Raw genomic sequence first — 25,826 nt, 5'->3', positions numbered from 1 at the left:
TAGAATCATACCTGGTACATAGGAAGATGGTTGTGGTTGTGGAGCATCAGTCATCTCAGCACCAGAACATCTATGGTGGAGTCCCTCAGGGTAGTATCCGAGGCCCAAAAATCTTCAACTGCTTCATCAGTGACCTTCCCTCCATCATAATGTCAGATGTTTGCCGATGATTGCACACAATGTTCAGCATCATTCGCGACTCTTCAGACACTGAAGTAATCCATGTTCAAATGCAACAAGATCAGGACAATAGCCAGGCAAGTAACATTTGCACCACGCAAATGCCAGGCAATGACCATCACGTATAAGAGACACTCTAACCACCACTTCTTGACATTCAATGATGTAACCATCACTGAATCTCCCACTGTCAACATCCTTGGGCTTACCATTGACCAGAAACTCAACTGAACTCACCACATAAAGACAGTGGCTACAACAGCAGGTCAGAGGCTAAGAACACTGCAGTGAGTAACTCACTTCCCGATTCCCAGAGCCTATCTACCATCTACAAGGCACAAGTCAAGAGTGTGATGGAATGCTCCACACTTGCCTCCAACAACATTCAAGAAGCTTGACATCATCCAAGGCAATGCGTCCCGCTTGATTGGCACCACATCTACAAACATTCAACCCCTCCACCACCAATGCTCAGTATCAGCAGTGTGCAGAAGATGGACTGCAACAATTCACAAAAGATCCTTAGACAGCATCTTCCAAACTCACAACCATTTCCATCGAGAAGTTCCAGGGAAGCAGATACATGGGAACACCATCACTTGTAAGTTCCCCTCCAAACCACTCACTCATCCTGACTTAGAAATATATCGCCATTCCTTCTCAGCCACTGGGTCAAGATCCTGGAATTCCCTCCCTAATGGCATTATGGATCAACCCACAGAGCACTGACTGCAGTGATTCAAGAAGGCAGCTCACCCCACCACCTTCTCAAAGGCAATTCGGGGTGGGCAATAAACGTTGGCCAGCCAGCGAAGCTCATGGACCACGAATGAATGTATACAAAAAAAACACACAAACAGCAACACACACAAGCACAGTCACAAGTATACACAGTCACAAAAAAAAGAGTGGGGGCGTGGGTAGTGAGGGAATACAGGAAAGGATTTGATGAAGGAGCTGAGGCCGTAGTAACATGACATGGTGCACAAATGCCTCAGAAAAATTCAAGAGATTTCAGACAGATGGTGCTGGATGATAAAGTTGAGTCTAGAATGTTGGTAACACGGGGAATAGAAAGCATTCTTTCTGGTTGAATCATAACTTGGTGTGGCTCCAAGATTTGCAGCCCAAGACTGTAAGGACCTACAAAAGGCCTTGAATGTAGTCCAATCCATCACGCAAAACAGCCTCCCATCCATTAACGCTGTCTACACTTCCCATTACCTCGGCAAAGCAGCCAGAATAATTAAGGACCCCACGCACCCCGGACATTCTCCCTTCCACCTTCTTCCTTCGGGAAAAAGATACAAAATTCTGAGGTCATGTACCAACCAACTCAAGAACAACTTCTTCCCTGCTGCTGTCAGACTTTTGAAATGGACTTCCCTTGCATTAAGCTGATCTTTCGCAACAGCCTAGCTATGACTGTAACTACTACATTTTGCACTCTCTTATTTCCTTCTTTATGAATGGTATGCTTTGTCTGTATATAACACGAGAAACAATACTTTTCATTGTGTGTTAATACATGTGACAATAATAAATCAAATTCTAGCCCCTTCCACAAGAGGAGATGCCCTGTTAGCACTCACCCTGTTACTTCCCCTCACAATCTTATACATATTTCTATAAGATCACTTCACATTTTTTATCCTCTCATTTTCCAGCCCTGACAAAGGGTCATCTAGACTCAAAACGTTTGCTTTATTCTCTCCCCACAGATGCTGTCAGACATGCTGAGATCTTCCAACATTTTCAGTTTTTGTTTCATTTTCTAAACTCCAATGGGTGCAGGCCCAGCAGTTCCAAAAGACAACCCCATCATCCCAGAAATTTACACTCCATGTAAAGTCGCCTAAATATTTATTGTTCAATTTAAGGTATGGATGTATCCCATTCATCTATTTAGCAACATATAAGAACATGTGTGAATACATGGCAAGTTGTTTCATTGAATATGACTTCTCGTTTGGGTCACAGATTTAAGGTGAGGGGGGAAAGTTTAAGGGAGATGTGCAGGGGAAGTTTTTCACACAGGGAGTGGTGGGTGCCTGGAACGCACTGCCGCAGAAGATGATGGAAGCAGACACATTAGCAACATTTAAGAGGCATCTGGATGGGTACATGAATAGGGAGGGCACAGCACTGCTGCCTCACAGCACCCGGGACGCGGGCTCAATTCCAGCCTCGAGTGACTGCCCATGTGGAGTTTGCACATTCTCCCCGTGTTGGCGTGGGTTTCCTCTGGGTGCTCCGGTTTCCTTACACTGTCCAAATATGTGCAGGTTAGATAGATTGGCCATGCTAAATTGACTCTAGTGGCAGGGGGATCAGCAGGGTAAATATGTGGAGTTGCGGGTATAGGGCCTGGGTGGGATTATGGTTGGTGCAGACCCGATGGGCCAAATGGACTCCCTCTGCACCATAAGGATTCTATGGATTCTAGAGGGATACGGACTGAGTAAGGGAAGGTTTTTTTTAAGTTTAGTTAGGGCATCAAGATTGGCATGGCTTGGAGGGCAGAAGGGCCTGTTCCTGTGCTGTACCTTCCTTTATTGTTTCTTATTTATTGAAGCTAACCTTCTATAAACAATTAAACAGGAAATGATTACTTAGTGCACTTCTTTTTTTAAATGAGGTTGTAACATCCCATAAGTTTTTTTAATTAGTTGTATATCTTAAACAATTAGGACTAATACAAAATAGCAGAACTGATAAGATACCTGACAAACTGACATCTGAACTGCCTTCTGAAAATGCTCTTCTTGTGAAATGGAACTGGGGTATAAAGTGGCCTGATTGGACCACCAAATCTTGCTATTTGATCACCTCAGTCTTTGCCCTATCACAGACACGTGTGGTTTTCTGATAAGTAGATAAGGCTGCTAAAGTGTAGTTTTTTTGAAATGTTAATTCTCTCTCTCTGCACAGAGGCAGTCTCCTAAGAGTGCCTTTGTTCCTTCTCGGTCAGTTTATTCTTCCAGATTGTAATCATTGCTATCGTTAGACAAAGCATTCCTAACAATACTTTCACTCCATTAGAAGACCATTTTGCCAAGGCGTGCTGCATCAACACATATCATTAGTGAGACACTGACCTGTGAGCTCGCCACTTTTTCCAATGATCATCCACAGCCAGGGCTCCTTCAACTCAATAAGGTGTCACCAGGCACTGAAGTGTGTCCGAAGGAAGTAAGCAGATAGGAGGATATTATTGTCACACATATTAGTATACTTTGAAAAGCATTGTTTCTTGCACGTTATACAGACAAACTGAAATGTAGAAGTGAGGGCAAACAACAAAAATACTGGAAAATCTCAGCAGGATTTTGCAGCATTTTTCTGTTCTTGTTTCAGATTCCAGCATCCGCTGTATTTTGCGTTTATCTCTGTGAAAGTGGCGGCTTGCTCAGACTGGTACAAAACCGTTTTTTTTTCTCTAACGGGTTGTAGGGGACACCAGTCTTTCCTGAGGATGTCTGAGAACTAGGGCAACGTGTTGAAGCTGTGAAAAACAGACTGCTCCTGTCACAGGGATGAGCTCTGGAGATTCCACCCGGAAACTATAAGTTTACTACGGCCAATCAATCTACCCGCACATCTTTGGATGTGGAGGAAACTGAAGTGTTAATGAAACAACAATGACATGTTAAAAGGAATCTCGTGATGCCTGAGGTGATTTTCCCTACCCAGAAAGTGCAGATTCTGCACAGTCATCCAAAACTGGGTTCCCGGCACTGTGAAGCAGCTGGGCTAACCTCGTTTGAATGAACTTGATATGCAACCCCTCTGCTGAATGTGGCGGTCCCTATCCCAAGTTACAGACTCGCAAAGTTAGTCAGATCCCACCCCGTCTTTTGCACTAAAAATAGAGTTTTAAAAAAAACCTCCAATTACTATATAATGTTTTTAAAAAAATAGCTACAGCCTGCAGTCTAAGAAATGTTCTCTAATCCCCATATTTAAATAAAAAATCGCCGATGCGACGCATTCATTGAAAGATTTTAAAGTAAGTGAAGCAGCTCCTGTGGACTTGCAAAACATCCCCCGTGGGCTCCCACATTCAAAACCCCAAAGAGACGCAGGTTACTGACCCTCGCAGCGGCTGCACTGAGGCACCGACAATGCCAGTTGTTTTTTTCAGGGGTGTCAAGGTTTGAAAGTAAACTTAACGGCCAAGACGGGTGTTTCCCCTAAAAGATGAGCAAAGACCAGTATCTCAAAACGAAAGCAGCGCCTACCAGCCAACTCTTGTCCGTGTGCCCGAGTATCTCCCTATCCCTCTCGTTGCTTTCGTCGCCTCTTCTTAAGCTCCGTGTGCTCCTCAACATGAAGATTAATATATTCAGCAAAGGCTTTTAACTGACACTTCCTGTGGGTGAGCCCAGACAAATGAGCAAGTTGTTACTTCTCAAAAATAAAAACCAATCCCTGCAAGGATTCATGAGCTGTAGCAATACTTATTTCAATCTTTGATCAAGGATCTAAGTCTAATATGGTCGTCCTTACACCTCTGTGGCGCCCCTCAATTGTGTTCATAATTCCCGTCTCAGCGTAGTTTACTGTCACGCTTCGGGGACGGTGCCTCTGTGAGAGGGTCATTCCTCACTCGTCCGAGTCTCACTCCCCCCTCCTCATCACAATGATAGCACCCGCGGCAGCCTGTACCTGCACTTGTTGCTCTCGATAAATTTTCGTAACACGATCTGCGTTACACAGATGTAACAATCGGGGAAATAAATATTGGTAATACATTTTTAAAGGGCGGCAACACAGGCACAGATTGCAAAAGGCGAGAAATGAAACATTGAATGGGAAAGGCGGGAACTCCTTATCCCTCGGAAAATCTGAGGGCCGGGCTATAAATTGGAAATAGTGGCTACTGAGTTATAGGTTGGGAGATTATGGAGCAATTTAGCATGGCCAATCCACCAAACCCACATATCTTTGGACTGTGGGAGGCAACCCACACAGACACGGGGAGAATGTGCAAACTCCACCCAGACAGTGCCCAAGTCCAGAATTGAACCCTGGTTCCTGGCGCTGTGAGGCAGCAGTGTTAACTATTTTGCCACATTTTGATTTGATCACACCTTTTGTGACCTCAAGCATTCTGAAAGTGATTTGCAAGTGCCAAAGATTTTTTTAGGTGTGGTCCTGTTGTAGCTAGCTCACTGCCAGGGAATTTGTGAATGTCAGGATCCCATTCACAGCAAAGCGGCCATTTCTTGTAAATTGGCCCAATCCTACAAAACAAGTGGCTACACATTAAATGTACTTTATTCACTGTAAAGTGTTTTGGAACATGCTGCAGTTGTGAAAAGCATAATTAAATGTGAGCTCTTCCCTAAAACCTGGGGCATTCTTTCTGGTTGTATCACAGCTTGGTACGGCTCCTGCTCTGCCCAAGACCGCAAGGAACTACAAACGGTCATGAATGTAGCCCAGTCCATCACGCAAACCAGCCTCCCATCCATTGACCCTGTCCACAGTTTGAGCTGCCTCGGAAAAGCAGTCAGTATAATTAAGGACCCCGTACACCCGGACATATTCTGTTCCACCTTCTTCTGTCAGGAAAAAGATTCAAATGTCTGAGGCCCCATACCAACCGACTCAAGAACAGCTTCCTCCCTGTTGCTGTTAGACTTTTGAATGGACCTACCTTGCATTATGTTGATCTTTCTCTACACCCTAGCTATGACTGTAACACTACCTTTTGTACTCTTTTGTTTCCTTCTCTATGAACAGTATGCTTTGTCTGTATAGTGCACAAGAAACAATATTTTTCACTGAATGTTAATACGTGTGACAATAATAAATCAAAATCAAATCAAATCAAGTCAGAAAGGTGCAGATGTGACCCCACTGATTAAGAAAAGAGGTAGACAAAAGGCGGGTAACTAAAGGCGAGTTAGCTTATCTTCTTTAGTAGAGAGAATGCTTGAATCTATCATTAAGGAAGAAATAGTGAGAGATCCAGATATAAATTGTCCCACTGGTAAGACACAGCATGGATTCATGAAGGGCAGGTCATGTTTGGTGGAATTCTTTGAGAACATTACATGTGCACTGGACAATGAGGAACCTGTGGATGTGGTGTACCTGGATTTCCAGAAGGCATTTGACAAGGTGCCGCACCAAAGACTGCTACATAAGATAAAGGTGCACAGCGTTACGGGTAATGTATTAACATGCTTAGAGGATTGGTTAATGAACAGAAAGCAGAGTGGGGGTAAATGGGTGTTTTTCTGGTCGGCAATCAGTGACTTGTGGTGTGCCTCACGGATCAGTGTTGGGACCACAATTGTTTAAAATTCACATACATGATTTGGAGTTGGGGACAAGTGTAGTTTATCAAAATTCACAGATGACATGAAGATGGGTGGAAGAGCAAAAAGTGTGCAGAGGATGGTGAAAGTCTGCAAAAGCATTCCCCTGCAGGGAATTTCCCTTGCATTAAGTTGACCTTTCTCTTCACCCAAGTTATGACTGGAACATTACATTCCACACTTTTGTTTCCTCCTCAGTGAATAGTATTGTTAGTGCGAGTGGGCATAACGACCACAACGGACTCAGGGGGAAGTTCAATAACGGCACAGCTTTATTTTCTATTTTTACATTGATGGAGAAACACAGTCAGGACATACAATCGGACTGTCCCGAAAGTGCTCTAAAGACTCCCCCCACACAGGCTATAGTTATGCCTGAACTGCGCAAGTCCAGAGCCACCAGTGCAACAACTACAGTGTCCACACGAGTCTGTCCAATATGTGCCAGGACATTCTGTGCCCGAATTGGCCTGATCAGTCATCTTCGGACACACCGCAACCAGCCTCAAAATGACTAATGGTGTCGAGGTCCTCATTGACGATGATGGACGAACAACAGCAGTGAGTGAGCGAGCCTACGAGAGAGTGAGCGAGCCTACGAGAGAGTGAGCGAGCCTACGAGAGAGTGAGCGAGCCTACGAGAGAGTGAGCGAGCCTACGAGAGAGTGAGCGAGCCTACGAGAGAGTGAGCGAGCCTACGAGAGAGTGAGCGAGCCTACGAGAGAGTGAGCGAGCCTACGAGAGAGTGAGCGAGCCTACGAGAGAGTGAGCGAGCCTACGAGAGAGTGAGCGAGCCTACGAGAGAGTGAGCGAGCCTACGAGAGAGTGAGCGAGCCTACGAGAGAGTGAGCGAGCCTACGAGAGAGTGAGCGAGCCTACGAGAGAGTGAGCGAGCCTACGAGAGAGTGAGCGAGCCTACGAGAGAGTGAGCGAGCCTACGAGAGAGTGAGCGAGCCTACGAGAGAGTGAGCGAGCCTACGAGAGAGTGAGCGAGCCTACGAGAGAGTGAGCGAGCCTACGAGAGAGTGAGCGAGCCTACGAGAGAGTGAGCGAGCCTACGAGAGAGTGAGCGAGCCTACGAGAGAGTGAGCGAGCCTACGAGAGAGTGAGCGAGCCTACGAGAGAGTGAGCGAGCCTACGAGAGAGTGAGCGAGCCTACGAGAGAGTGAGCGAGCCTACGAGAGAGTGAGCGAGCCTACGAGAGAGTGAGCGAGCCTACGAGAGAGTGAGCGAGCCTACGAGAGAGTGAGCGAGCCTACGAGAGAGTGAGCGAGCCTACGAGAGAGTGAGCGAGCCTACGAGAGAGTGAGCGAGCCTACGAGAGAGTGAGCGAGCCTACGAGAGAGTGAGCGAGCCTACGAGAGAGTGAGCGAGCCTACGAGAGAGTGAGCGAGCCTACGAGAGAGTGAGCGAGCCTACGAGAGAGTGAGCGAGCCTACGAGAGAGTGAGCGAGCCTACGAGAGAGTGAGCGAGCCTACGAGAGAGTGAGCGAGCCTACGAGAGAGTGAGCGAGCCTACGAGAGAGTGAGCGAGCCTACGAGAGAGTGAGCGAGCCTACGAGAGAGTGAGCGAGCCTACGAGAGAGTGAGCGAGCCTACGAGAGAGTGAGCGAGCCTACGAGAGAGTGAGCGAGCCTACGAGAGAGTGAGCGAGCCTACGAGAGAGTGAGCGAGCCTACGAGAGAGTGAGCGAGCCTACGAGAGAGTGAGCGAGCCTACGAGAGAGTGAGCGAGCCTACGAGAGAGTGAGCGAGCCTACGAGAGAGTGAGCGAGCCTACGAGAGAGTGAGCGAGCCTACGAGAGAGTGAGCGAGCCTACGAGAGAGTGAGCGAGCCTACGAGAGAGTGAGCGAGCCTACGAGAGAGTGAGCGAGCCTACGAGAGAGTGAGCGAGCCTACGAGAGAGTGAGCGAGCCTACGAGAGAGTGAGCGAGCCTACGAGAGAGTGAGCGAGCCTACGAGAGAGTGAGCGAGCCTACGAGAGAGTGAGCGAGCCTACGAGAGAGTGAGCGAGCCTACGAGAGAGTGAGCGAGCCTACGAGAGAGTGAGCGAGCCTACGAGAGAGTGAGCGAGCCTATGAGAGAGAGAGAGAGAGAGTGTGAGTGTGAGAGTATGAGAATGAGTGTGTGAGTGTGAGTGTGAGTGATGAATTTGTATCAATGCAGAGTAAAACACTTGACCAAAAAGATCTGTTTCAATACAATCACTTCAGGCTCATCAAATCCCTACTCTCTTCCTCTTGGCCATTGATCAGACTGACTGCTCTCCTTGCTTCATTCTTTATGGAGAGGCAGTGACACAGCGGTACTGTCGCTGGACTACTGATCCAGAGACCCAGGGTAATGTTCCGGGGACCCGCGTTCTATTCCCACCGTGGTAGATGGTGAAATTTGAATTCAATAAAAATCTGGAACTAAGAATCTAATAATAACCATGAAACCATTGTTGATTGTTGTAAAAACCTATCTGGTTCACTAATGTCCTTTAGGGAAGGAAATCTGCCAGCTTTACCTGTTCTGGCCTACATGTGACACCAGTCCCACAGCAATGTGGTTGACTTTCAAATGCCTTCATGGGTGGGTAACAAATGCTGGCCCAGCCAATGACACGCAACTCCATGGACGAACAAACTTTTTTTTAAATCCTCTTTTCACCCATTTCCTTCTTCATCTACCCCCAGCCAGGCAAGCTCTCCCCCGAGATCACTTGAAGCTGAATTCACAACTGCCCAAACCTTGGCCCCCATTCATCTCCACAGCAGATGATTAGCCCTTTGAAACATATTTCCCCATATAAACTCCCACTGCCTCCAATCCCAGTTGTCCTCCCAATGCGATCCATGTTTTTACTGGCTGAAGTCCAAGAGGTTGACATTTCCATACAATGGGTGCGCAATTAGGTTAGCTATCCATAGCTTAGTTATCACTTCCAAGTTACTGGAATGTGTCAGCTCAAAGGGTTGGTGGACGCAGAGTCAATGGCAACCTTCTAGAGGAAATGGATAAATGCTTAAAAAGTAACATTTTGCAATTCTGTGGCTAAAGACTAAGGGAGTGGTGCTAATTGGGTAAAAGAGACAGCACAGGCACAGTGGTGGAAAGGCCTCTGACACTGAGATATACAATTAAATCTGGCTGGATCAGATCAGGCTCCACTGAGATTCATTCTTCCCGTGAGACACTATCTATTATAGAATCCATATAGTGCAAAAGGAGGCTTTTTGGCCCATCGAGTATGCACCGTCCACCATCCCACCCAGGTCCTATCCCCATAACCCCATGCATTTACCCTAACTAGTCCCTCTGACACCAAAGGCAATTTAGCACGGCCAGTTCACCTAATCCGCACATCTTTGAGTGTGGGTGGAAACCAGAGCACCCGGGGGTAAACCCACATCGATGCTGGGACAAGTGTTTAGCCTTTACTTTTTAATTACTAAGCTAGTCCCAATTGCCCACATTTGGCCCATATCTATACTCTCTTACCCATGTAACTTGAATCATACCTGGAGTGAAATACCTTATGCTCATCTGTGCCAAAATCAAGTGTAAAACTTAGGGTCTAGGCTAACTTCATAAAACACCTTGGAATTTCTGGCCTGGGTCAGAATGCCTATCCAAATTCCATTTATCCGGGAGAACTTGCTTCTTGGTCTATAGATGTATCTCTGTGACAGCTGGAGGACAGTTGTCTTAGCCCAAAGCAACCCTTCTGATTTGCCCCTATCTACCACCTCCAACATACACTGCCTCTGGCACTAATGCACAGTGACGGCGGCGTGTACTATCTACAAGATGGAAACATAGAAAATAGAAACAGGAGTAGGCCATTCGGCCCTTTGAGCCTCCTCCGCCATTCCTTTTGATCATCAAATTCAATATCCTGATCCCACCTTCCTCTTATATCCCTTGATCCCTTTAGTTCCTACAGCTATATAAACACAGCTATAGATCCTTCAATGGCACTTTCCAAACTTACAACCACTACCACCTAGCAGGACAAGGGTAGCAGACACTTGGGGAACACCACCTGAAGGTTCCCCTCCAAGGCACAAACCATCCTAACTCGGAAATATATCAGCCATTTCTCCACTTCACTGGGTCAAAATCCTAACAGCACTGTGGGTTTACCTACATCATATAGTCTGCAAAAATTCAAGGCAGCAGCTCAGCACCATCTTCACAATGGAAATTAGAGATGAAGAACAAATGCAGGCCTAGCCAATCATCTTGCAAAAAAAATTTTTTTATTACAATTTCAAAGTAAATTTTATTTACTAGTTACAAGTAGGTTTACATTAACACTGCAATGAACTTACTGTGAAAATCCCCTAGTCGCCATACTCTGGCACCTGTTCAGGTACACTGAGGGAGAATTTAGCATAGCTAATGAACACTAACCAGCATGTCTTTGGACTGTGGGAGGAAACCGGAGCACCCCAAGGCAACACACGCAGACATGGAGAATTTGCAAACTCCACCCAGGACCCTGGTGGTGTGAGGTAGTAGTGCTAACCACTGTGCCACCCCTTTTTTGGATTGTATGAGTGGTTTTACAACTATATGAGCCTCCATTTATTAACCCTTACACTTAGCCTGGCTGGGCACCAGCACCAATGCATGCCAATTTATCTGTACCAGTGGCTTAGATCTTTGGTGGCTCATAACTCTTTGCAATGGGCTGAAACTAGGAGCCTTCTGGCTCAAAGGCAGGGAGCTAGCTATGGAACCACAGCAGTATTGCTTTTTTGTGACATTACACATATACAAATGATACAAAAGTTAAAACATAACACCGTAGGACAATATAATGAGGGTGTGTCCCTCATGAATAGCTTCAATATTCCATAGTTAATCAATTCCTTCTGTTTTGAGAAAAGATGATTGCTTAAATCCCTTTAGATTAGCTTACCAACAGTATAATTCCTGCTACATATAAGTGCCTTGTTCCCGAACAGGAACTTCCATTATAAATCTATCCTTGCTGCTGTGTCATCCAAACACACTTAAAACAATGACACTGGTTTTCCTTTGCAGACTTAATTGATTTCTCACACTTGGAGTAATCAGTTTTCTCATCAGTCTAGGAGTATCCAGTCTACAGCAGGTCAATAGAACTCAAGTGCATCCAGAACAAATAAATATTGCATTTGGCCAACAAGAAACATAACATAATGAACAATAACAAACTATAAATGGCTGAAGTCTCACGAGCCACTGATGGACCGTAAATACAGCTCTGCTCACATTATTCAGAGAAATAAAGAAATTGTTTGAATAAATATCAACAAATGCAAAGAAATGTTACATTAATATAATACTTTTTTCATATGAAGTAATAGCTTTCAGTTAAAAAATTAGCAGTCTTCAACAAGCAAACCAAGTTTGTTATGAATTAATGCTTTGCAGTTAAATAAATAGTAGTCTTTAAGAAGGAGACCACAAACAAACCGTTTTGGCACAATGTTCTGAGATCCAAGGATCCATGCAGGTACGGCAGATAATGAAGAAAGTTAATGGAATTTTGGCATTTAGAGCTAAAGGAATAGAATATAAAGATAAGGAAGTATTGTTGCAACTATACAAGGCATTGGTGAGGCCATACCTGGAGTATTGTGCACAGTTTTGGTCCGCTGTGTTGAGGAGAGATATAGTGACATTGGAGGCAGTTCAGATGAGGTTCACTAGATTGATTCCGGAGATGAGGGATTTGTCGTATGAAGAGAGATTGAACAGTTTAGGCTTATACTCTCTGGAATTTAGAAGAATGAGAGGAGATCAACTTGAGGTATACAAGATGATAAAAGGTTTGGATAAAGTGGACATGGAGTGGATGCTTCCACTGGTGAGGCATCCTAGGACGAGAGGTCATAGTCTTAGGATAAAGGGTAGCAAATTTAAAACAGAGTTGAGGAGAAACTTTTTCTCACGGCGCATTGTGAATCTGTGGAATTCGCTCGCCCAAATTGCACTGGACGCTGGGACCGTGAGTAAATTTAAAGAGGAGTTGGACAGATTTTTAATGGTTAATGGAGGGGTTGAAGGGTTAGAGAGAGAAGGCAAGAAAATGGGGATGAGGGGCATATCAGCCATGATCGAATGGCGAAGGGACTCAATGGGCCGAATGACTTAATTTTGCGCCGATATCTTATGAACTAATGCAGGAGGTATCACCGAAAGTCTAGATGGATTAAAGTTGTAAGGGAAGTCTGAATGAAGGTGTTAAAGAAGGTGAGGAATTCCAGAAATTTTAATGCACTGGGAAGCTGAAGGCACTTCTATCAATGGTGAAGTGGACAGGAGTTGGAGGCCTGAGGAGAGAGAAGCTGAAGTCTAGAATCAGAGAAAGTGAGAGCTGGAGGAGTGGCAAAAGCCTGGAGTGCTGAAAGTTAGAGACAAAGTCAAATCCCCTCATGGGGTATAGACTTGTGGGTAGAGATTCATTTAGTGTATAGCAAGGGATGTCAGTTCAACTCCACGTTACCACATCGCTGCTGATTCACACCCTGTTCTGATGCAGACACTGTGAACAAGTTAACACTTAAGATTGTGAAAAAGAAGATGTGAGAGCAATTTTTTTTCTAGGGTGGAAGGAAGTGGGCCTTCTGAATTGTATTCTGAGCAAAAGAATCATTCACAATGTCACACTGGGTCAGGAAAGAAATCTGAATGACAGAGGCTGAGTTGAAATGGGCAAGAGTAAACAAAGTCTTGTGGAGAAGAGAAATTTGGAGATGGGAGGGTGGGAATAGGGGGACTTGTTCGCTGAGACTGTGATACAATAAGAAGGGACTGCATGGTTTGATACAAATTTCCAGCAAAAAAGTGCATGGGTTGCTTCCACTTCAAGAAATGAAGGTGCAGGAATGGCCCAGGAGAAGAGAGGGGCGGGGGGGGATGGATAGAGGGAGTGCATTCAGCCCATCTAGTCTGCACTAATTTTCTGACCAAGTATCCCAACGAATTCCCCCCCTCCCAAACCTATCCCTGTAACCCTGTGTGTTTGCCCTGGTTAATTCAATTAATCTACACGTCCTCTGACACTAAGGGGCAATTTAGCATGGCCAATCCACCTAATGCACAGTCCCACAATCTTTGGTCTGTGGGAGGAAACCTGAGCACCTGGAGGAAACCCATGCAGACAGGGGGCAATGTACAGACTCCACACAGACAGTCACCCAAGGCCAGAATCGAACCCGGGTCCCTGGCGTCATGAGACTACAGTGCTAACAACCGTGCCAACCACTTCTTTAAGCTTACATTCCAATCCCCAAATTGCCATTTACTTTCCTAATTCCTCATTCTACCTACACACCATCTTTCTGACAAACCAGACTATCAATAGTTAAAATTTATTTATTGGTGTCTCAAGTAGGCTTTCATTATCACTGCAATGAAGTTACTATGAAAACCCCCTAGTCACTGTTCAGATACACTGAGGGAGAATTTGGCATTGCCACTGCACCTAACCAGCACATCTTTGGACTGCGGGAGGAACCCAGAGCACCCGGAGGACATCCATGCAGACATGGAGAGACTGTGCAGATTCCGCACAGATAGTCACCCAAGCCGGGAATCGAACCTGGGTCCCTGGGTCTGTGAGGCAGCAGTGCTAACCACTGTGCCGCCCACAATACAAATACAAATCACTGAGTGGCAAAAAAGAGCTGGTTTGTCAGTAAGCTGGCATTCTGCAGGGAAATGCAGAAAGATTTGGTGATCATTGATCCTTCATTTGAGTCCAGGGGTTTGGGGACATTGTGAATAGCAGCACTGGAAGGTGGGAAGTAGGCAAACTGAGCAGCCAAGCTGCCAAGGATAGATTAGCTGTGGTTATAGCTTGATAACAACACAATGAGTAGTGTCAGAATAGACCTAACCCTGGTGTACTAGCAGGGAAAGGTAGAGAACTAGTGCCCTATTGAGTAGGGGATGAGTCAGGAAGGGAACACTAAAGAGGAGGTAACAAGCTTAAAGTGACGCTAATGGGTGCAATAAACGGTAAACAATGCACTTGCTATTTTCTGATAAGCCATCCTCTTGTTAGCCCCACACATTGTAAACTCTCAGAACATTCTGCTTCACAGAGTGAAAACATTTTTTCACAAGTGTCTGAACACTGCATTTAAGAAAGCACCATAAGATAGTGGTAAAATACCTAAGGCACCTTTCAATGGGAGCCCAGCTCCTGCATATAAGACAGTTTGACCAGGGTGTCAGTGCAGCCAGGTTTCTTCAGAGTGTCAGTGCACCTAGGTTTCTTCACTGCTCTGAGTGGTCAGAGACTTCAGCTGTTCTTCACTGGATTCAATGCTTGAGGAGTTGAGAGATTCCTTGCTTTGCTCCTACAATAAATAAAAACATTATATTGAAATGCCTGGAAATAGTTGATTTCTTTAAAAACAAATTGAGAAAAGAAGTAACAACAACATTGACTAAAATTTATATGTATGACTTGTCTCTTTAATTTAGACTTTCAATCAAGTTTTTCACTTTTAGACATAGGGCTGAATTTTACAGGGAGCCACGTTGTTCACACTCCCCATCCCTGTCCATCCAATTTACCAGAACCTTTCCAAAGTGGCCAATGCAGAAAAAAATATCTGGCACTCAGCAATAACACAGTCTAGGCAGATTCAACTTCCCATGACTTCTGCCCTTGGTGGGACGAACTACTTGCCCTCAAGATATATTGACCAGTGTGATAGGGCAGCAGCTCCATTAGCCCCTGCAGTGCCAAAACTAGTAGTGGTCAATGCTGGAACTGCAGGGGGGGGGGGCCCTGGGAAGAAGACTAATGGTTCCCAGGCTAAGGTAAACTCTGGGCTTTTAGCACAGGAAGGTTTTGGGAGCCCCAGGAAAGAGAATGAGGGGTTGGGAAGGGGAGGGGAAAATGGTGGGACAGGTTTTGGAGGTCAAGCGGAAAGCTGCAAAGGGATAAAGAGTGACCATTATCTTGGTGGGGATTGGGTCTGCCACCCAATGTAAAGAGGGCACGGTGTTATAGTGGTTAGCACTGCTGCCTCACCATGCCAGAGACCCGGGTTCAATTCTGGTCGCAGGTGACTGTCTGTTTGGAGTTAACACATTCTCCCCATGTCTGCGTGTGTTTCCTCCCACACTCCAAAGATGTGCAGGTTAGGTGGATTGGCCATGCTAAATTGCCCCCTAATGTGAGGGAGATTAGCAGGGCAAACACGTGGGGTTGCGGGGATAAGGTTTGGGTGGGAGTTGCTGTCGGTGCAGACTCAGTAGGCCGAATTGCCTCCTTCTGCACCTCAAGCCAATGCTTTTATTCGATTAGACACTGATCCTCTATTCCACAAGCCTCAACTTAGTTAACCAGCCTTTTATATGGAACTTAGTCAAAGGCTTTCCTCAAATCCACATAGACAATGTCCACTGCATTACTATCGTTTATCCTAATAAACAAGATTTGTCAATTTTTTATTGTAAACCATATCATCCAGGTATTATTATAGGCTATGCAATAATACACGGCATTTAATATATTTAAATCTGCATTATACATGCAATGTCTCCACTATTTCACTTGTTTTCTGAAGTTTAGGCTATTGCCAAGAGAGCATGTATTGCAAAGTGGTTATCAATTTTTAACTTTCTGGCTTTCAAATCTTTGATATTAGTTCAATTTTGTATGTTTTGTCTACAATGATTTGGGTTAATTTCATTCTGCTTTTATATATTAAACACAGTTTAGCGTTACATGATCTTCTTTATCTGTGTATCACTAACATCGAACTCCTTTGCTTGCAGTCGGCACTGTTGAGTGCATCCATTTTGCTTCTTAGGAGCTGGAGCATTAGCTGGGTCAGCTCAGTCGGCTGGACAGTTGGTTTGTGATACGGAGCAACGCCAACAGCACTGGTTCCATTTGCGCACTGGCTGAGGTTATTCATGAAGGCCCCGCCTTCTCGATCTTGACCCACACCTAAGGTGTAGTGACCCTCAGTGGTTACCTGGAACTATGGAGACTTTACCTTTATTCAACCATCTGTGAGTTCTCCATAACAATTATTCTTTCACGACATATCTCCCTTTTCTGACTGCTAAAGGTTCAGGAAGGCTAATTTACAGGAGAATTCAGAGAAACAGCTGTATCTCTAACTCATCACATAACATACTCACTCCAAGTTCAATGTCATCCCTTCCAGTTGTCCCTTGATCCCTTTTTCTACCTGTTGATGTGAACATAGATTGAGTTGTGTTAATGAAATGAGCAAGTTTTCGCAACAATCAGAATATCAGGCTGTAAACTCTTTTCCAAATTTCTAACCAGGTAGTTTACCAAGGTTTAACAGTAGTTTTCCAACTTTGCTGTTCATGATATTATTGGCCTCTTTATTTTAGTGCCCTGGCTAAAGTGACAGATAAAGCCATTTGACAGAAGTGCGCGAGTGTCATTTTAAATCCGGAGACGTTCTCCAGTTTCCTTTTTCCTTAGGCAATCCCTTGGGATACAGGATAATTCACTCTAACTCAGTCGGTTCTGGCTCGGCTGAAATGTCCAGTGCACAATCTGTGGGTCATGATTGAAGACTTGGCAGATGTGTTGTTGGAGTTCAATGCTCTCTCTCTCTCTGGTTCTCAACTCCACCTCTGCATCTTCCCCACAAAATCTCTCGATGCATTTGGTGCTTTCCTGAAAGGACTTTTTCCAATTTGGTCGCTCACAAGCCAGGGACTCCCATGAGTCAATAGGGATGTTTGATTGGTTCAGGAATGCTTTAAGAACATCCCTAAAAAGAGTGACCTGGGAGCCTCCTGTCACAACCCACTTGCTGATGAAACCAAACTAGGTGGAAAGACAAGCTGCAGGGAGGATACAGAAAGATTGCAGAGAAATAGACGGACACAGGTTAGATGAGTGAGAAACAAGATGGCAGACAGAGCACACAACATAAGGAGTTGTGAAGTTAGTCCCTCTGACGGTAAAATAGTACATATCATATTTTTTTTGAAAGCTGAGAAACATGTAATTATTAGGGCGACACAGTGGCACAGTGGTCAGCACTGCTGCCTCATGAGGCCAGAGATCCAGGTTCAATTCCCAACTTGGGTCACTGTCTGTGTGGAGTTTGCGCATTCTCCCTGTATCTGAGTGGGTTTCCTTTCGGGTGCTCCGGTTTTCTCCTACAGTCCAAAGATGTGTGGATTAGGTTCTTTGGCAATGCTGAATTGACCCTGGTGTCAGGGGGATTGGCAGGGTAAGAGTGTGGGGTTGTGGGAGTAGGGCCTGGGTGGGATTATGGTCGGAGTGGACTCGATGAGCCAAATGGCCTCTTTCCGCACCGTAAGATTCTATGATTCTACAATAAGGAATTGTGAAGTTAGTCCCTCTGGTGGTAAAATAGCAAGATAATTTTTTTTTTAAAAAGCTGAGAAACATGTAATTATTAACATTCAGAGAGATTTGGGTTTATTTTACAAGGGACTTGGAAAGATGGCATGCAGGTACAGCAAGCAATTAAGGTGGCAAATACCACTATCCCAAGATTGGACTGGGATACAAGAATGAAGACATCCTGCCACGTTGTACAGGATGTCGGTGAGACTCCATATGGAACGTGTGTAGTTTTGGTCTTAACATTTCAGAAAGGATACAATAAATGTTCACCAAATTGGCCCCTGGGATAAGGGGGTTGTCTTTTGATGAGAGGCTGAGTAAATTGGGCCTATATTCCTTGGAATTTAGAAGATTGAGGAGCAATCTTATTGAAACTTAAAATTTTGAAGGGGCTTGGTATGGTGCATGCGAAGAGACTGTTTCCATTGGTTGAGGAATCGAAAACACAAGGACGCACAGTCTCAGGGCAAGGGGCTGATGATCTTTTTAGACAGAGAAATTACTTCACTCAAATCTTTGCAATTTGTTACCCGAGATGGTTGTGGATGCTCCATATTTGAATATGGTTACGGTTGGTCTGAGGTCTTCAAGGAAATGAAGGGATATTAGAAGCAAATGGGAAAATGGAGCTGAAGCCTAAGATCAGCCATGATTAGACTGGCATGATGGGAAATGTAGTCCATACTTAGTCCTATTTCTTATGTTCTAACCAAGTTCCAAGGAGAAAAGTTCCTTTTGGTGTTTGGTACGAGGCATACGTTTGAGATGCTCTGCCACTGGAGCTAGTTTTGAGTGTTAGAGGCATGATATGGGACATCTAGGCTTGCAAGAGGATGCTCCAATTGGACAGTCTTTCATACCATCACTTTTGGAGGGTGAAGGCACTGATGGTGATAATTCTCCAGTGCTTTGGGATGCCTTCTGTTCATTCTTTAAGTGTCTGAAGAAGATAAGAGTGTGGGTCCACTGCTAACAGGTAAAACATGACCTTAGTCTCGAGCTTGAGAGCCTGGCCTCAAAGACTCTTTTCCTCAGATGGCCAAAGGTTGAGCTGGCGATACTGAATTTTGTCCGCTATGTCTGCTTTTGTCAAGCGGAGACTGTGGAAAATGGTGAATCTCAATTAATGGGGAAGGGCAGCTTTTACGTGATGAAAGCTGATTGGATGAGGAGCTTAGATTTCCAGATGTTAAGCAAAAAGCCCATTTTCTCATATGTATCAAATCAAAGAATCCTTAAAGTGCAGAAGGAAGCCATTCAACCCATCGAGACTACACCAACAATAATCCCACACAGGCCCTATCTCTGTAATCCCACATATTTACCCTGCTAATTCCCCTGACACTAAGGAGTAACTTAACATGGCCAATCCACCTAACCCATATATCTTTGGAGTGTGGAAGGAAACCGAAGCACCCAGAGGAAACCCACAGAGACACAGGGAGAATTGCAAACACCACACAGTCACCCAAGGCTAGAATTGAATCTGGGTCGCTAGACCTGTGAGGCAACAATTCTGTGTCACCATGCTGCCCCAATAATACTTTCCACTATTTTTTTTTTGTGTGGGGCATGGGCATCGCTGGCTGGCCAGCATTTATTGCCCATCCCTAGTTACCCGAGGGCAGTTGAGAGTCAACCACATTGCTATGGTTCTGGAGTCACATGTAGGCCAGATCAAGAAAAAAAAAGCAGAATTATTTCCCTTGAGATGGATTTTTCCAACAATTGACAGTGGTCATCAGGAGATTCTTAATTCTAGATTTTTTTTTTATTGAATTCAAATTTCACTATCTGCCGAGGCAGGATTCGAACCTGGGTTCCCAGAACATTAGCTGAGTTTCTGGATTAATTGTCTCACCTTAATATCATTTTCAGAGAAGGAGTGACAATGACTTGGAGTTCAGTTTCTGCATGGCTACATATACAACTTCATCTACATACTGGTATTTTATGACCGGGATTTGAATTTGAGTCAAATGTGGAACAAGTTGAACTGTAGATTATCGCAATACTTTGTGTCTAATTTGATAGGAATAAAATGCAGAATTATGATGGGTTGTGACATTGCCCTGTTTGACCCCAAACTTCATTGAGACAGGGGGCGAGATCTGACTGTTCACACCGGTGGGTTCTTCTTTTCCTGCTGACAGTGCACCCTTACTGCAGGTTTCAATGGGGCGGATTCAATGGGGGATCCCATTGACAGTGGCAGGATCAGAATATCTCACCACTGGTCAATGGTGAGCCACCTCCCACCATCAAGAAACACACCGCAAGAGACCAGAGAATCTCGCCTGGAGTATGTGATGGTTCTGTTGCTAAGGGCAAGGACACGTCAGTCATTGTGGAGTAGGCGGAAGATGAGGATAAATTTCTGAGGGCAGCCAAGTTTGTGGGAAATCGACCATAAGCCTTCACTGTTGAGAGAGTCAATTACTTTGAGTGGTTGGGGACGGTCGTCATGTATCCATGACTCTCCCCATTTTATTTCCTCACTATCCTAGACTCTTGCTACAAAATGAAACCTGCACTTGGGCAAAATAATGTGGACAAGCCAATAGTTAATCACCAATTCTTCCAAATTAGAGTTCTGCACAATTAAATCACATCTTTTAAGTTAGCCAGATCTACTTGAACTAAAAGACAAATTTTAAAGTAAGGTGAAATGAGGTCTTGTGGGATACAGGGTGAAGATGTTGCCCAAAGCTCCAGAGAAAAACTGACCATATTATGATTGACAAAGAGGAGTGAACCAGTCGGAAGAAAAGAGCAGGAATCACAAAAAGTTGGTTTGCAGGTACAGTAGGTAATTAAGAAGGCAAATGGAATTTTATCCTTCATTGCTAGAGGGATGGAGTTTAAAAACAGGGAGGTTATGTTGCAACTATATAAGTTTCTGATGAGGCCACACCCAGAGTACTGTGTACAGTTTTGGTCTCCCTACTTGAGAAAGGATATACTGGCACTGGAGGGGGTACAGAGGAGATTCACTAGGTTGATTCTGGAGTTGAGAGGGTTGGCTTATGAGGACAGATCGAGTAGACTGGGACTATATTCATTGGAATTCAGAAGAATGAGTGGCGATCTTATAGAAACATAAGATTATGAAGGAAATAGTGAAGATAGAAGCAGGGAAGTTGTTTCTACTGGTGGGTGAAACTAGAACTAGGGGGAATGGCCTTAAAATAAAGGGGAATTGATTTAGGACCGAGGAGGAGGAACTTCTTCACCCAAAGGGTTGTGAATCTGCCTCGTACACCTCCTTTATACCTTGCAACTTAAACCTATGTCTCCTAGTAATTGACTCTTCCAACCTGGGAAAAAGCTTCTGACTATCCACTCTATCCATGCCTCTCTTAATCTTCTATCAGGTCGCCCCTCAACCTCTATCGTTCCAAGGAGAACGAACAATGTTTCTCCAACCTCTCCTCATGGCTATTGCCCTCCATACCAGGCAACACCCTGGTAAATCTTTTCCACACCCTCTCCAAAGCCTCCACATCCTTCTGATAGTGCGGCGACCAGAATTGAACACTGTATTCCAAGTGCGGCCTAACTAAGGTTCTATAAAGCTGCAACGTAACTCGTCAATTTTTAAACTCAATACCCCGGCAATGAAGGCAAGCATGCCGTATGCCTTCTTGACTATCTTCTTCATTACGTTGCCACTTTCAGTGATCTGTGTACCTGTACACCCAGATCCCTCTGCCTATCAATACTCTTAAGGATTTTGCCATTTACTGTACATTTCCTATCTGTATTATACCTTCCTAAATGCATTACGTCACATTTGTCTGTATTAAACTCCATCTGCCATCTTGCTGCCCAAGTTCCCAACTGAGCTATATCTTGCTGTATCCTCTGATGGACCTCATCGCTACCTGCAAATCCACCAAGCTTTGTGTCATTCGCAAACTTGCTAATCAAACCAGTTATATTTTCTGCCAAATCATATATTACAAAGAGACAGACAGTCCCAGCACTGACCCTTGGAGAACACCATTGTGTATCATACTCCAGTCTGAAAAACAACCAATGAATACTTAAGCAATTAAGTCCCATTGGTCTGAGATGACCTTGCACATATCTGCATCAATTGCACCATCACCATTCTGTGGCCTATAGAATACATTCAGGAGTGCAATCAGACCAGTTTTTGCTCTCAACTCTGACTAACTGGATTCTGTCCTTCCTCACAAAGCAAATTTCTCTTTCTAACACTATAATATCTTCTCTAATCTGCACTGCCATTTACTGGAGTCATGCAAGTCACAGGGAAGGTGTTATACATAGTCTACAGCAAAATAAAGTCATTTAATAGTCATGCATCCAGTGTCTTTCCTCTGGGTGCTCTGTTTTCCTCCTATACTCCAAAGTAAATACATGGGGTTACAGGGATGGGGCCTGGGTGGGCTTGTTGTTGGTGCAGGCTCAATGGGCTGAATGGCCTCTTTTTGCACTATTGGAATTCTACTCCATGCAGCTAGTGTAATGACTTTAATCAGGCAATTGAGGTGGGCCTGTTGGAATGTGAACTCCCTGATTAAAGGCCAAATTAATGGGCCAGTAAGGGAGCCTCTTGCTCTGTATTTAACCAGGCGAGCTAGTTCCTCTGGGACTCCTACTGCAGAATGCTAACCGAGAGCACTCTGTATGCTGCTGTCAGACTAGTAAATAAAGGGATTTTGGTGAAGGGAGTTCTTACAAGTAGATTCTGGAAACAGCTGAGAAAAACAAAGGTCACTTTTAACGAACACTGCTGATGATTTTACTATTCAGCAGGTTCATAAGAACCCGAATTAAATAGTCCATGCCAGGTGACAGCAAAGATGGGACTTGAAACTGGGAGTGTTTCAGGTCTGACTTTTAGACCCATTCTCAGGCGCCCCCATATACATTCTGCCTGAAAAAATAGCAGCGATTCCAAATCATGCCCCAAAGGCTTTTGGTGGGGCTGCAGCTCTGATCAGCACCTCCAACCACGCATGCACAGAGACAAAAGATGATAGAATGCGGCTCCCCAGCCATGTCGTTCCTGGGCTGGATGCATCCCCCTGGCCCCCACAGACATTGCCCCACCCCTACAACAGACCCCTTTATTTCCCCCCCCCCCCCCCACCGCCATCCAGACCAATTGCAAGCCCCTCCCCCCCCTTTTCTCCCCACCAATCTCAGGCAGAGTGGCAGAAGATCCCCCTTCCCCCTCACTCATCTCAGGCAGAGTGGCAACCAACTCTGCCTTCCCCCTCACTCACCTCAAACAGGATGGCAGCGGACTCCCCCTTCCCCCTCACTGATCTCAGGCAGAGAGGCAGCAGAACCCCTCCCTGCTGCCACCCCATTGACCTGAAGCAGAGAGCCATTGGATGCTCAGCACTTACCCCCTCACTAACTGGAGTGCCCGAATCAAACTTTTGTGGATCATGTCTGTTTCACACCAATTCAAATGCATTTAAATAGCCATTGTGTCCATTTCGGGAATGGTCCCAATCGCAGCCATTTTCAGCCCTTGGTAGGGAACGGGTATGGAGGCGGGCGCAGATCGTGCTACTCGCCTCACACTTGACTTTACCAAATTATCGTGCCCAAAGACAGGCGCTACTTGATGGTAAGATCTGGCCCATAAAGTCCAGGAAATTCCCTGTGACCCACTGACAGCATCAGGAGTACTCCAGCATCAATATCTCAGAGTAACAAGTGCTTTATTTTCATTTGTCCACTGAATATGGGCATTGCTGGCTGGACCAGAATTTATTACCCATCCCTAATTGCCCTGACCTGAGTGACGTACAAGCCCATTTCCGAGGGCAGTTGAGAGTCAACCACATTGCTGTGGCTCTGGAATTAAATGTAAACCAGACTAGATCAGGATTTCCTTCCCGAAAGGAACTACAGTGAACCAGATGGATTTTTTACAACAATCAACAATAGTTTCATGGTCATCATTAGACTTTTATTGAATTCAAATTTCAACTGAATTGGATTTAACATATCGCCATGATGGGTGGCATGGCAGGACAGTGGTATGGTGAGACAGTGCCTGTTCTGTGACAACTGACACAGCTTATTGGTCCCTCAAAACCTTTCTACCACCAACAAGGCATATCTATGATGCTACTTACTTGTCCAGGTGGATATAGCAACAATAACCACAAAACAATCCAGAACCAAGAATAACAAATTGATCAGAAGCTTAATCATCCAATCTCTCCACCACACAGTGTTAGCTTTAGCAACACCTTCCAGACCTGCAACTTAGAATCCCTACAGTGCAGAGGGAGGCCATTCAGCCCATCAAGTCTGCACTGACCACAAGCCACCCAGACCCCATTCCCCCCAGCCCCATGTATTTACCCTGCTAGTCCCCCCTGACATAAGAGGACAATTTAGCATGGCCAATCAACCTAACTCACATCTTTGGACTGTGGGAGGAACCCAGAGCACCCAGAAGAAAAACACGCAGACATGGGGAGAAACTCCACACAGAGTGACCCGAGGCTGGAATGGAACCCAGGTCCCTGGCGTTGTGAGGCAGCAGTGCTAACCACTGTTCCACTGTGCCGCCCTGAAGAACGGGGAGGAAGGCACATGGGGATATCATTTCCATGTTATACTTTAACTTTTTGTTTGGGCAGGCCTGATGAAACCATTGGTTTACGGTGAAATATGAACGTACAACCATTTATTTAAAGTTGAGGTAGACTCTGAAACCTCCTGCAAGACTTTCACTACATGAACTGCAACAATTCATCACTCTTCAGAAGAGAATCTGGTAGGGGTAATAAATACTGTTCTTGCCAGTAACTTACACACCCCAAAAGAAAATTTAAAAAATGTCATCAGGCTTCGTTATTTCATCAGGACAGCACACTGACAGAGTGGTTAGCACTGCTGGGTTCGATTCCCAGCTTGGATCACTGTCTGTGTGGAATCTGCACATTATCCCCATGGGTTTCCTCCCACAGTCCAAACACGTGTGAGTTAGGGACAATTTAGCGTGGCCAATCAACCTTAGTGTCAGGGGGGTTAGTAGGGTACACGTGGTTAAGGAGATAGGGCCCGGGTGGGATTGTTGTCGTTGCAGGCTCGATGGGCCAAATGGCCTCCCCCTGCACTGTAGGGATTCTGCGATCAGACACAGAAACAGGGAGAAAATAACCTGCAGCAACTCAGATCTTATAGGGCAGCATGGTTGTACAGTGGTTAGCACTGCTGCCTCATAGTGCCAGTAACCCAGGTTTAATTCCACCTTGGGTGACTGTGTAGTGTCGTATGTTCTCCCCGTGTCTGCATGCATTTCCTCCAGGTGCTCTGGTTTCCTCCCACACTCCAAAGATGTGCAAGCTAAGTGGATTGGTCATGCTAAATTGCCCCTTAGTGTCCCAAGACTTGGAGATTAGGTTAACTGGCCATGGTAAGTTGCCCTTTCATCTCAGGGGTTTAGCAGGGTAAATACGTGAGGTTACAGGAGTACGGTCTGGGTGGGATTGTCTTCGGTGCAGGTTCCATAGGCCAAAGGGCTGTGGGAGGAAAGCACAGCACCCGGAGGAAACGCCGCAGACACGGGAAGAGCTTGCAGACATTGACCGAAGCCGGGAATCAAACCTGGGTCCCTGACACGGTGCGGCAGCAATGCTAACCACTGTGCCACTTGTGACACTAATAAATAAAGAAAAAATCCCTAAGGGCCTTGTATTTTTCAGACTCAGGGGATAGAAACCAGAACCACTAGACAATGCGCTTAAGGATCCTTCGACCAAAATAAGATGGGTTCGGTGTTCAAACATTTATTCAGAGCAGAAGGCTTGACTGCAGCCAAATCTCTGGATACAAGAACTGGGTGGAGTTGGCTTCCTCTTTAGCTTACACAAAAAGTGACGGAAGCTTAGAGCCGGTTGACATTCGAACAAGTACTGAGTAATAAAAAGTCTAATCAGCCTGCCAGC

General features: G+C 45.2%; 1 protein-coding gene across 1 annotated transcript in view; it reads right to left on the bottom strand.

The window, feature by feature from the left end:
• Window positions 1-10,734: 10,734 nt before the first annotated feature.
• LOC145348171 (uncharacterized) overlaps window positions 10,735-25,826 on the bottom strand; it is a 45,689-nt gene continuing 30,597 nt past the window's right edge. The window contains exons 9-10 of the mRNA XM_080196364.1: window positions 16,659-16,708; window positions 10,735-14,854 (exon numbers count right to left, since the gene is read on the bottom strand). Of these exons, the coding sequence (XP_080052490.1) occupies window positions 14,762-14,854; window positions 16,659-16,708 (143 nt within the window). The 3' untranslated portion in view covers window positions 10,735-14,761. The remainder of the gene's footprint in view (window positions 14,855-16,658; window positions 16,709-25,826) is intronic.

Source organism: Carcharhinus amblyrhynchos, chromosome 9 (assembly GCF_965287045.1).
Source record: "Carcharhinus amblyrhynchos chromosome 9, sCarAmb.v2.hapA, whole genome shotgun sequence".
Classification (NCBI taxonomy): Eukaryota; Metazoa; Chordata; class Chondrichthyes; order Carcharhiniformes; family Carcharhinidae; genus Carcharhinus; species Carcharhinus amblyrhynchos.
This window is presented reverse-complemented; position numbering and strand designations above follow the sequence as displayed.